Source organism: Rhyacophila brunnea, unplaced genomic scaffold (assembly GCF_057557595.1).
Source record: "Rhyacophila brunnea isolate RB1 unplaced genomic scaffold, BYU_Rbru_1.0 scaffold_23, whole genome shotgun sequence".
Taxonomy (NCBI): domain Eukaryota; kingdom Metazoa; phylum Arthropoda; class Insecta; order Trichoptera; family Rhyacophilidae; genus Rhyacophila; species Rhyacophila brunnea.
The window spans coordinates 11,067,371-11,079,454 of record NW_028232893.1 but is presented as its reverse complement, the minus strand read 5'-3'; the positions used below and the strand labels follow the sequence as shown (position 1 = coordinate 11,079,454).

The 12,084-nt window shown below is 36.0% G+C and overlaps 2 protein-coding genes across 4 annotated transcripts in view; one reads left to right on the top strand and one right to left on the bottom strand.

Moving 5' to 3' along the window:
- LOC147069478 (trichoplein keratin filament-binding protein-like) overlaps positions 1-12,084 on the top strand; it is a 168,308-nt gene that overhangs the window by 15,905 nt on the left and 140,319 nt on the right. The window lies entirely within an intron of this gene.
- sals (sarcomere length short) overlaps positions 1-12,084 on the bottom strand; it is a 64,794-nt gene that overhangs the window by 10,492 nt on the left and 42,218 nt on the right. The window contains exons 4-5 of the mRNA XM_085950622.1: positions 11,125-11,467; positions 3,044-3,254 (exon numbers count right to left, since the gene is read on the bottom strand). Of these exons, the coding sequence (XP_085806748.1) occupies positions 3,044-3,254; positions 11,125-11,467 (554 nt within the window). The remainder of the gene's footprint in view (positions 1-3,043; positions 3,255-11,124; positions 11,468-12,084) is intronic.

Here is a 12,084-nt window from a genome sequence, read left to right as displayed (position 1 = left end):
ATAAGTAGTGAGTGTCAAGGATGGGGACAGTTCCAATAATCGAAAAATAAACGAAAAAAGCACGGCTTGACTTCTCGGAATTTGGAAGTAAAATGTTTGTTACAAACCTTATATTAATTTTTACATTTACATTCAATTTTTTATCAATTTTTTTTCGACTATGTCCGATCCTAATAAGATTATAATATGGGCCTCAACAAGGTGGAGGTTTGTATTAACAAATTTTGTTTTTACGAGAAATATATGTCAGCCACTTGCTCAACCTATTAAGTTCATACACATCATACTCATACACAGATTGAAAAACAATATGTGTATTTACCAGACCCAGGATTCGAACCTGGGACCCATGACGCTAAAGACCGACGCTTAAGGCGCGCTGCCATCGTGGGTGATAGAATCAATAGATGCTTTGTAATAGACTTGCTTATACAAATCGCAACATACATATTATTATATTTATTCGCGCATTCAATTAATATGTGCGGCGCCCAGTTGTCCGTCATCCAGTTGTCCTGGCGTCCAGTTGGCGGTATCGAGTCGCCCTAGACCTGAATGTGAAGATGAAACACACATGTGATTTTTTCACTTGTATATTTCGATCTTGGGTGTGATTTTTTTGTGATGTTCTCCCCTTTTCTTACCACCTATTGGTGTCTTGTGTGAGGTAGTCTTAAAAAAATGTCTGTTAAGATACCTTCACATTGTGGGGTCCACTTGCTTCTGCCGCGGTGAGGAAATAAAGCATTAGCTCTGGACTGTGGTGCGCAGGAGATAGTTGCTGTTTTTTCGGCCACGTCGGTATAATGGGAAACGGACATCATGACACTCAAAACACAAGCACAAAGAAAACCTGGAAGTGTCTTGAAGCGCTGGGTCGGTGCTCTGCGGCTGGCTGGCGAGACCCTGGCGTCTTCGACGTGGAGACACGCTACAAATCGGTTTACTCCTGATCGAGGCCACGAGGGTTGACAGCGACGCAGAGGGGAAGAGAAGATATAATGTAAATTTTGAAGAGTCCACATGTTCATATTACACTGTTCCTAATTTGTAATTACCCATCTGTAGCAAATTGAAATGCAAAGCCTCTGTCCATATGAATTATTGTTCTTCTAATATGTAATTCTAAATAAAAAAAATCCAACTTTCTTCAAGGTGATAACGATGTTAAGTATGATAAAAATGGGAATGTCGTTAGTTTTTCTCTATGGGAAATGCAAATGCTCAGAGACCTACCTTTAGGCGTTGGTTTAGATTTTAATCCATGAAGGTATTATAAGGCTGTATAAAGGGAGTAGGTATTACCATATAATATATTTGTCTTGATTTATATATCTGTCAGTGTGCAACGCACGATAGAAAATATATGTGAATGTGTTGGAGAAAATGAGACAGGAAAAAGACGTTTTAGTGGGCTATATAAAATGAAAAAATCACGTTAGCACAAATTCTAAATTTGAAAAATAAACTAACGCAAATAAAGGAGTCAATTATTTTAATCGGGTCGTGAAATAAAACAAATGATAGGATACTCTCATAATACTTTAACAGATGTTTTTTTAAGTCTGAATACGATTTTAATCAAAATAATTTCTATTGCAGTACTAGGCCACATACAAAAATGTTGACAGTTGGCACTGCACCATGGTATTTTTTGTTTAGTATTGTAATAAAATCCAAGTAAAGTGAGATAGGTAGCATTGTTTCACTCCACTCATATTGACGTATTTTTATCAATAAATCGAAATATCATGATATACCGACAGTCGGTGGCGATGACTCGATACTAAGCGACTATTTTTGTTTGCGAAAGAAAAGGGGAAATATATCTGAAAAATAGCAAAAATAATTATTATGCACATATGCAGCAGTAGATAATGTAGTTAAATCACTGCGTGAGAAATCAGCGAGTCTTTAGAAAAATAGTATTAAATTATTGGTCTGTAATCGTAATTAGTGTTTGTATGAAGATTTCTAGCGCTGCTGTTTGAAGAAATAAAGACGATTCATAAACAAAATATTTAAAACACATTACAAAATTTCGGGTTACTTAAGTCGATTATGCCAGAACAAATTGCCGTGTGGCATTACAATCTACTACTTACGAATAGGTATATTAATAACTGTCAAAGTGCGTGTTGTTCTTTATTATCGTTTGTTATAATAATCTTTTATCTCTGTCCCTCCGACAACGAAAGTCTCTTAAAACGTCGCCACTAGAGATGGGAAAACTGGTCGATTTTGAAGACGTAGTATACTTACTACCAGTAAGTATAATACTAAGTCTTCAAAAATACTTAGTATAGAAACTTGTTCCAAAATACTTACTAGTATTTGGAATACTATATAGAGCGTTTGACGTGCGTAAAAGTTTCATACTCAACTGAAACTAAAACCAACTCCATATTAGTATTTGAAATACGTATCGTTTCAGGGAACTCAGACTGTGTATCGGCTTCAATAGAATCGCTAAAAATACGCTGAGCTCCGCTTGTCGAAAAGTCCCATTTATTATAAAATTTTAAACACATTTAAAATTTATGAGTTGTTTTTCTGTTAGGTTACAATATTCTTATTAGCAAAAATGAATAACAGTGTTTTTTTTTTAAATTTTAAGCATGTTTTGAGCGGTCATATAACAAGCCTAAGCCTGTGCGTCACCTCACCACTGTGCTATGACACAAAATGTATTACCTATTATTCATACATTCGAACACAATATACTAATAAATTAAAATATATCTACCTATATTCAAGTGTTATATCGTTCGAGTGTTGAAAGTCTACCAACTGGCGAGTGCACAGAACAGCGACTCGCGATGATATCATCACAAGTTTTTTGGAATAAGTTTATTCGGCCACACATACTGAGTATGGGTAGTTTCATCCGAAACTTGAGTACCTACACAAACTGGTGACAGTATTTCCAACTCACCTCTAGTCGCCACTGTCATGTGGGAACCAAACTCAATATTTATATACATTGCTATCTTAACAATAGCTTCTCCATGATTTACAGGTGGAATAATATGTGTAAATTTACCTGTCATTGCATTCAACATGCTTCAGCTTCCTCCCCGACTCCACCTCCTTCATCATGTCGGTCCAGTCTGGACGGCGACGAGGTCTGGACTTGAGCGATTCAATTTTTCTAAGTTTCTCCTGTGACGTTGGTTCTTTTTTGAATTCTGGAGGGGGCGGTATCTTGGGGGGAAGGGGCGGCGGAGGTGGCGGGGGCACCGGCTTCAGCAAGCCTGAAAAGAAAACATAATATAGGTAGTGAAACTTTCCGATGTGTAAAACATACACGAAACCACCAAACTTTCGGCTTACAGCCAAAGGACGCCACCAAATGCACAATTATTGAGGCTGTAACAAATTAATGTGAATTTACATTTAATGGCTTAACTCAAATATGTCCAAGTAAACCTTATGTTCAGATTGAGATAGATTTCAGTATATTGACGCAAAGCTAAATACATGTTACCAAGCTAATGGAGTCAATTTTGAATAATGAGAGATGAAAGCATCTTGTACTTGTCTCGCATACCTAAAGTTTTTTTTTTCCATTATTTAAATAGAACAATCACGTATAATCGCAAATAATATCACGCATGGCCCCCACATCCTGAAGGGGGCCCCCAGGCTAGTATGCTTGGCGGCCCCCCCTACCTATCGCTAAGGGTAAAGACAGTGTGACGCGCTGCAATAGCGTTATCCAAATGGTGTATTTTTAGCGATTTTTTTATATTTTCAATATGTACGAGTACATCCATTTGGATGATGGAGTTGTCAAGTACAAAGTAAAAAATTGCATCGTACAACCAAATAGTTTTAATTATTAGTATCATGTCAAAATAGGCGACTTTTTTTACTATTAGAGCAAATTTATGATTTGTGTTTATCTCACTTATCTGCTAGGCTCGCCGCGCCGGGCCCTTCCTGAGCCCGGGACCCAGGATAGAGCCCTGTCAGCCCCCCCATTGTGGGCGCCATGATATCACGTTAGTAAGTAATCAAGAGGTGTTATTTTATTGTTGAACGGTTTCTGTCGTTACTCGTCGAATTGATCTCAAATGTGGTGACACAAAAGATCGTATTAATCCATCTTTCTATAGCCCAAATCGATACTCAATTATAGACACAAAACTTTAAACTTGTATGGTAGTGCTAGTTATTGCTCATACTTCGGATGCAATAAATGGTAAACTGTAAGAAATGATGATTGTTGCATATTGAAATAAAATAATTATTGGTAATCAATAACATTATCAATGGACGACGCACTCAGTGCAGTAGCTAGCAAGTAAATTCAAACGTAACATTCGCACGTGCATAGGTAGACGTCACGCAATATCCATTATGCGATATCACGCATCGGGAATTTATAGCAATATCACCTTTATTGTAATGGCGTTAGAACAGTGTTTCTAGTACCTATCAATGTTCGTTTGAGCGAACTCGTTTGAACCGAACCATTCGGCAGACCCGACATGAAGCATCGAGAATTTATAGCAATATCACCTTTATTGTAATGGCGTTAGAACAGATTATGCCATTCGGCAGACCCGACAAAAAAGTGAGTGTCATTTTTTTTCCAGATGCTTCGTCCATTTAATGTCATTGTTAATAATGAACAAAATACGCAGAGTTTAACAGATAAGTCAGTATTGGTTGGTCGAATCCGCGTCATGTACCTACATCGGAATTTTTGTACGACGGTAGAGCATGCAAGACTTAGCTGATTTTGTTGACTTAGTTTATAATTCAAGTATGTACCTACCTAGATTTTAAAATACATAATATAATATGTTGTTGATAATTTTGATTTGACAAAAATAATATCCCAATTATGACACCAAAAACATCCATCTATAAAATGGCGTTTTATGAGTAGGGATATTAATTACAATTTCAATATATTAGTACAATTACGAAATATATTATAAGTTAAATACGCTGACCCAAAACGAAGAAGAGAAATCAGCAGTCCTTTGGAGAAAGATCTGTAAACCCACACTAGAATAATTACAAGATAAAAAGAACTTTTTATATACAATGTTTTTAAATTTTCTGTTGAATCATATAAACTTGACTTGACTAGTTTAAACGATCAAAAAAATTTGTACTTGATAGAAATAATACTGAAATGTAATTTTAACATTCATATTGATTTCCATAGTAACGCACGTATATATTAATAATTTAGTTGCTAGGACCCCAGACCCCGAGCAACCAATAATGGTGCCGAAATGACTTTTCATACAAAACAGAATTAACTGAAAATGAATTCAATTCTACTTTAAAAAAATGCAGTGGCAGCGTGTTCTGATATATTCTAAAAGTTTCAAATGTCTAGCTAGTCGGGAAGTTAGTTAAAAATTGATTGCAAGATTTTTACCGGACAAAGAACCACCGGAAAATAAGAATACGAGCTTTGTAATAAAATGAAACTTACAGAAAATATATAAACCACGAGCTGAACAACCTACTTGAACACTAAAGCATTGATGTTCAAGTACCTACCTAGGTTCAAGTCCCGAAACTGGATAATTTTTGAGATAAACGTAAGCCAGTGAGGAATACTGCCACCCCATAGTCTTTTTCACGAGACACCCAAGAGTGCCCGCGAATTTTAATATTTTGGTAGTACCACCTGATTAATTTGCGATATTGTAGGCATGGCGAGACAATATTAATTAATATTCCCCGCAATTTAAATTCAGTTAATACGACGTACAACATGTCATGAAGACGATGCGTAGGTACATTTATTTGTTCGGGCTATTATGTGCCATCTTAGATCATGTAATTAGGTACGTAAGTTCTACAATAACATCAGCTTGTGTTTTTAAACCGACATTTTAATAAATAAAATTAAACACAAGAAAACCCAACAGTCCCGATTGTTATCATAATATTATTATAAACCATCATGTGTGAATGACATCTCATTGACCAAGTTGACAGTTTGAACCTTCAAAACCGTACGCCTATCCCAACAAAACATTTCTAATGTCATTATTACGTCAGAACCAATGAACGCTTTTTGCATTTTTCCACTGCAAAATCGACATATAACTCAAATCCTCGATGAAAATTTTATTAATTATTATTTATTGCATTGAAGATAATTTATTACTACCTCTAAACATGTTTCCTTCTTCTTCCATTATGTGCACTTTAAACACTAAACTTGCACTTCTTACTATATTTAAATGGATTTTTGATCACTTTTTTTAGTTCACTATTTACCACTTTCACTAATTCATTATCAACTGAATTTACTCATTGCTCTTCTGCTTGTCAAAAAATATCCACAATTCACGAGTCGCATCGATTCTGCTTTATTGACAGCAGTGTTATGTAGTATTGTGTATTTATTATTGACACAGTCCTGTAGGTGTGTTTTGAAAGCTTAAAGCTTGTAGTCGCGCGGGGTTTATTTTGGTACTGCCGAAACGTTCTTTATTGCAAACTGACAATAGAGAGGTATTGAACACGGGGGGCGGTTCATAGAAAGCTCTGAGAATTTTAACGAGAGATTCTAATAAAACTGTGAGTAGCACAGCACTATTTTAATATGAAAAGCTTCCATCAGTTTATTTTCCAATATTTCTATTAAGAAGATTGCCTTGTCGGCCACCATAATGGCGAAGGCAGTGACTTCCCTAGACAAAATCCTGCCCTTAGACAGACGTCTTGCGTCTTGAGAATGCTGTTTCATTTAATGTTTAATCTCAAATTGTTTGCAACTTTGTTAAGGCTATACCTCAGCTAAGGCATGGTCTAAAAAGATCATGACTATGCGATGCTCGGATTGCGGGTCGCGGGTGCAAATGACGCAAGCCGAACGAAATATAGTTTGTCATAAAAGTTCAACATGCGTCCTTTTTATATTATGTTTATTATTATATTCGTAATAATAATAGTATATTCATTGACATGTTTTCTTTTTCAAGTACATGCGGAACGTTTTTTAGTCATCTGTACACGATTTAAGAATGTATTCATCCGACTTCATCACAAAAGAAATTGACGTGCGAACAGGTCGACTATCCTCTCCGAATGGCAACGCGGCCAAAATTTCGTTCCACATAGTGTTGAAAATTATTTGCCGTTTCACTTATGTACGCTCTTAACTACCTGCCACCTAATTTGTTATTTATTTTCAGTCATGTGCGTGCAGGCGTATCTATGGCATGTGTACCAAATATATTTAAAAAAAAAAAAAGACGTGCAAATCGTCTAATGAGGATTATATCATTTCCATGAAACATACTTTCAAACAGTGGTGTTTTGGGTATCTATGTGTAGATCTAATCTATGGCGCTTAGAGGTTTAGCGGTCTCCTTGTGAAAAATTTGCCCGTGCGATAATTAATCGCCATTGGGTGTAATTCACAATAGGTTTCTTTTATTGTGTTAACTGTCGATTCGTGGTGGAAATGCATTATATTATTGATTTAATTTAATAAACACATTTTTTTAGTACTTATTCCACTTTTAATAAATAAATCTGGACCGGTTCGTTCGCCTCAGAGGGACATTTTTAACTGAATATTTTTTTTATAAAACAGGTATTTATCAAAACAAATTCAAAAGGCGACAAATTGAATTATCCGTCCAATAATACTTTGTCAATATCAATTAAATTAAAATGAATGAAATTGGATACCTATTAATATTTCATTCTAAGTAGGTACATCATTAAGGACATTAAACAAAATATTTTAAATTATTAACATATAACAAAATATGAAGCAATAAGCATAAGAACATTTCAATTACAATAGGTTGTCAGAATTTTTTATGCATACTTTCATGAATGTTTTAACTGTGATGTCGACACTTTCTCACGAAGCGACCGCATCGTCTGCTTCATGGAAAACCGCTACTGCTCTCAAAAGTAGTAATATTCGTATTCGCTCCTATATTTGGCGCACTTAATAATGTATCTTACTAATCAATGTATGACCTGCCTACATCCACGGGATGTCACTAGGCAAAGGTCTCTATTTCCTATGATTCAGGAACATGTTATCCACTCTCCCTAAGTCATATTTAGTCACGTATAGAGTTGGGTTTCGGGAATTCTCGAGAAACTTTCGAGATTCTCCATCTCGAATCTCGAGAATTGAAACTTTTAACATTTCGGGAGATCCCAGATCTTTTATCGGGATTCGGGATTTCTTTATTATCAAATATTAATTAAAAAAAAACGATTTTTCCATATGAAAAAACTGGACAGAAAATACAAAACGTTCAAAGAGTGATCGGGGCATTTAACACAATTAAGCCAAAATCGACTAAAAATCAGCGCATTTTTTCAACATCAGGGAATTTTGTATCTCAAAAGCGTACGTAATTGTTTGAAATTCTATTTTAATAATAATGTTTTGAATTATTTTAATTTTCCTACTTTTAGTTTGTTTGTCTTCTTACGTTTGTTTTTTTAGGATTTTTACAGGTCTTTTTTAATTTTCTCGATATCACGAGAATTCCCGAGAATTCTTTTCTGGATATCCCGAATCTCGAGATGGAGATTTTCTTGGGAAATACCCAACTCTAGTCACGTATATGTTTTAGCCACTCGAAATCTCGTGTTCCAAATCCGAAATATCTTTAATCACCTAAAACGCTTTCTTGCTGGACTCTCCTTATTACTATATATTACTTAACACCAATGTTTATTTTGTCATCAACTATTATTGATCATCTCTTTTTAACTTCAAGTATGCAAATTTTACCGCCAATACGGTATCTACTCCAAAAGTTGCGTTTCTTCCTTCATTTTCTGCCATCTTAAAATGTGCCACCTTGAAGCAACTTGTATGGCTTAATTAAGGGAAATAAATAATAATAAATTAAGGGAAATTTTATTTATTTATTTATTTTATTATTTCCGAGGAACTCCGGTTAGGAATCGCTGATCTATTATCATAAATCATCGCATTCGATTCTTCATACATTTGGCCTATGAAAAATTCAGTGTACAGATAATACAAATTAAAATGATGGCCTAGATATCAAATTGTTTCTAAATTATTTATTCAGGCACTGTGGGTCTTTGGTCCTTTGCGGCTAGAGTGTATGACGATTTGGCGCAACTGACATGGCGATGCCATTTGGGCACCAGGAGCGACACGATTGCCATATTGATGTCGATGAAGATTGATGAAATGCGTGAATAATAAAGGCATTGATACTACGATTTAAAACAGATTTGGATGGAGAATAAATATACTTATATCACTTCTGGACATGGGCTTCACATCGTGAAGCGGGTCCCCAGGCTAGGATCTTTGGCGGCCCCCCTACCTATCGCTAAAAATAAATGCAGTGTGACGCTCTACAGTAGCGTTTTCAAAATGGTGTACGCGGTAAAATTAATGTGTATAATTAGTGTTTTATTGTATATTTTAATACATCCATTTAAATTATGGAAATGTCGACTATTGATACAACATTAAAAATTGCATCATACAACCACATGATTTTAAATAATACTTTGTTTTTCTATTACCTGCAAATTTGTGATGTGTGTTTATCTTACTTATCTGGTCGACTCGCCGAGCCGAGCCCCTCCTGAGCCCGGGTCCCTAGACTAGAGCCCTGTCAGCCCCCCCTTGTGGGGGCCATGCTTCTGGGTCACCATTGTGAGATTTGTGTGGTGGTAATCAGTGAACTCGTGAGAGCACTTGTTTATATTATATTTAGGTATCTGATTAAATAAAGAAGTAATTTTGACTTGTGTGCGTGGTCGTGTAATGCACGTGTGTTGCGCCCGGAGTCCTGCCGCCTGCGACCGACTGAGTCATGATTGAGTTGACCGGGACGCTACAGTATCCTTGGTATCTTCATATTTCAACTCTTCTGACAATGACTGAGCATTACTTGTTTGCATTCTAACAAGCTCACAATTACGAAATCCACATTAGTTTAACTAATCAGTCCATCTTCGGATTTCACTTTGGAAATAAATTATCTCGATATTCAAATCTGATCCTCCCTCTGCTGATTTGAAGATAAAAAGCGTTACGCCGCCTCAGTCACCTCTCGGTGTATTGTTGGCTAGAGATGTCTTTCGAAAAAGACCGATGATTCACCGGACCTGTCATTCCTCGGGGCTCAATACTTCGCCACTTCCCTCCATGATCGTCACATTTGTATTATGGAATCTTGGCAGCTTGTCATATACACCGATGTCAATAATATGACAATATGCATACTAATCGTATTCTGTCACAACAGTATTATCTTCTTTATTCGTATTCCCTTAATTTATTACATGTATGGTATTCCCAAGGGCGGATTTGACGGTTACATGTAAATTGTACGTAAAACATTTCACCGTCAGCTTTCTTATCGGAAAGAGATTATCGTATACTATTAACTATACGGTCTCCAATTTTATTAGATTCAATATGAACATTAATTGAATTTTCATAGCTGATTTTGGCAAAATTCATAAATTCAATAATGAAAACCTAACCTAACCTAACCTAACAAATAATCCAGTATATTGGCTATTTTCAAAATTTGTTTGCTGATTTGGGCTTTACGGAAGATACAGTGTCTTTGACAGAGCTTATATTCCGGTGGTATACCTAGCTCAAAAAATCCTACGAATTATGCACTTGTGTATAAAAGCATGACCCTTTCCCAATGACATTAATATGGACGAAGCATCTGAAAAAAAATGACACTCACTTTTTTGTCGGGTCTGCCGAATGGCATAATCCGTTCTAACGCACTTTACAATAAAGGTGATATTGCTATAAATTCCCTATGCTTTTTATCGGGTCTCCCAAATGGTTCGGTTCGAACGGGCTCGCTCAAATGAACATTGACACTAGAAACACTGTTCTAACGCCATTACAATAAAGGTGATATTGCTATAAATTCCCGATGCGTGATATCGCATAATGTAAAATTGAGAAATTTTATCACGTGACGTCTACCTATACATGTGCGAATGTCGCTATGCGCGAATTTACTTGCTAGCTACTGTACTGAGTCCATTGTCCTTTAATAATGTCATTGCCCTTTCCATACACCATAATAATAATTGTATATTAAAAAATCAATATAGAAGACTTATAATAATAATTTTGGCACTTACTTCGAAGGCTTTCATTTTTGGTCAGTGTGTGTCCTTTCGGTATCTCGTTAGCTATTGTCTTGTCAATGTTCTCTTTCGCCTTCTCTATCAGCGGGTCCCTCCACTTCTTCCCTGTGCCATCGTCCTTGGAAGTCTGCCTGAGGAGCACCGGCGGCCTCTTAGACACCACTTCTTCTTTTGTCGTCGCCTGTTTCGACAGCGGTGGCCGTTTAGAGGGAACGTTTTCTTTTGACGCTGGTGCCTCTTCGGCTTTTTTTGTCTTTGCTGATTCTACTGACGCCTTTTTAGTGGTTGCTGTTGGTTCTACTGGATCGGCGGGTTTTTCTTTTTCTTTGATTACCACCTGGGGATAGAAACAGGCGTTAATTATACTTTTAATGAATGAATTATTCTTAATAATTTATATTTAATAACTTATGTACTTACATCAAATATAGTGTGGCGGATAGCAAATGATCAACCCATATATAATTTAAAAGACCCTTTAACTTAACCCATACATATAGTATAATACTAATACTATAGACCGAATGTACTTGATGGAATTTGAATTTAAATTCTAATGGATTTAAGTTTTGTACTATTCCATTTCAGTCGTTTTTGATGATCCGGGTTTCAGGTTGGTGAATGTACACGGTGCCTGAAGATGCCGAAAGGCGAAACACGGGTCGCCAAAAACTACTCAAATGGAATAGTACAAAATTTAAATCCATTAGAATTTAACCCGTATATAATTTAAAAGAACACAGTTCCAAAATTAACTGGACCGGCTTCGTCCGCCTCAACGTGGTCAACGCCTCAGCGAGGGACATTTTCAACTAAAATCATACACAACAATCATTTATAAGTACTAAACAATTTAAAAGGAAACAGAAACATTCACAAATACATTTAAATTGTTTATTATGCGTTTCCAACATGAATTGACAGTTAGGTATCACAATCAAAAAGAGAATGTTG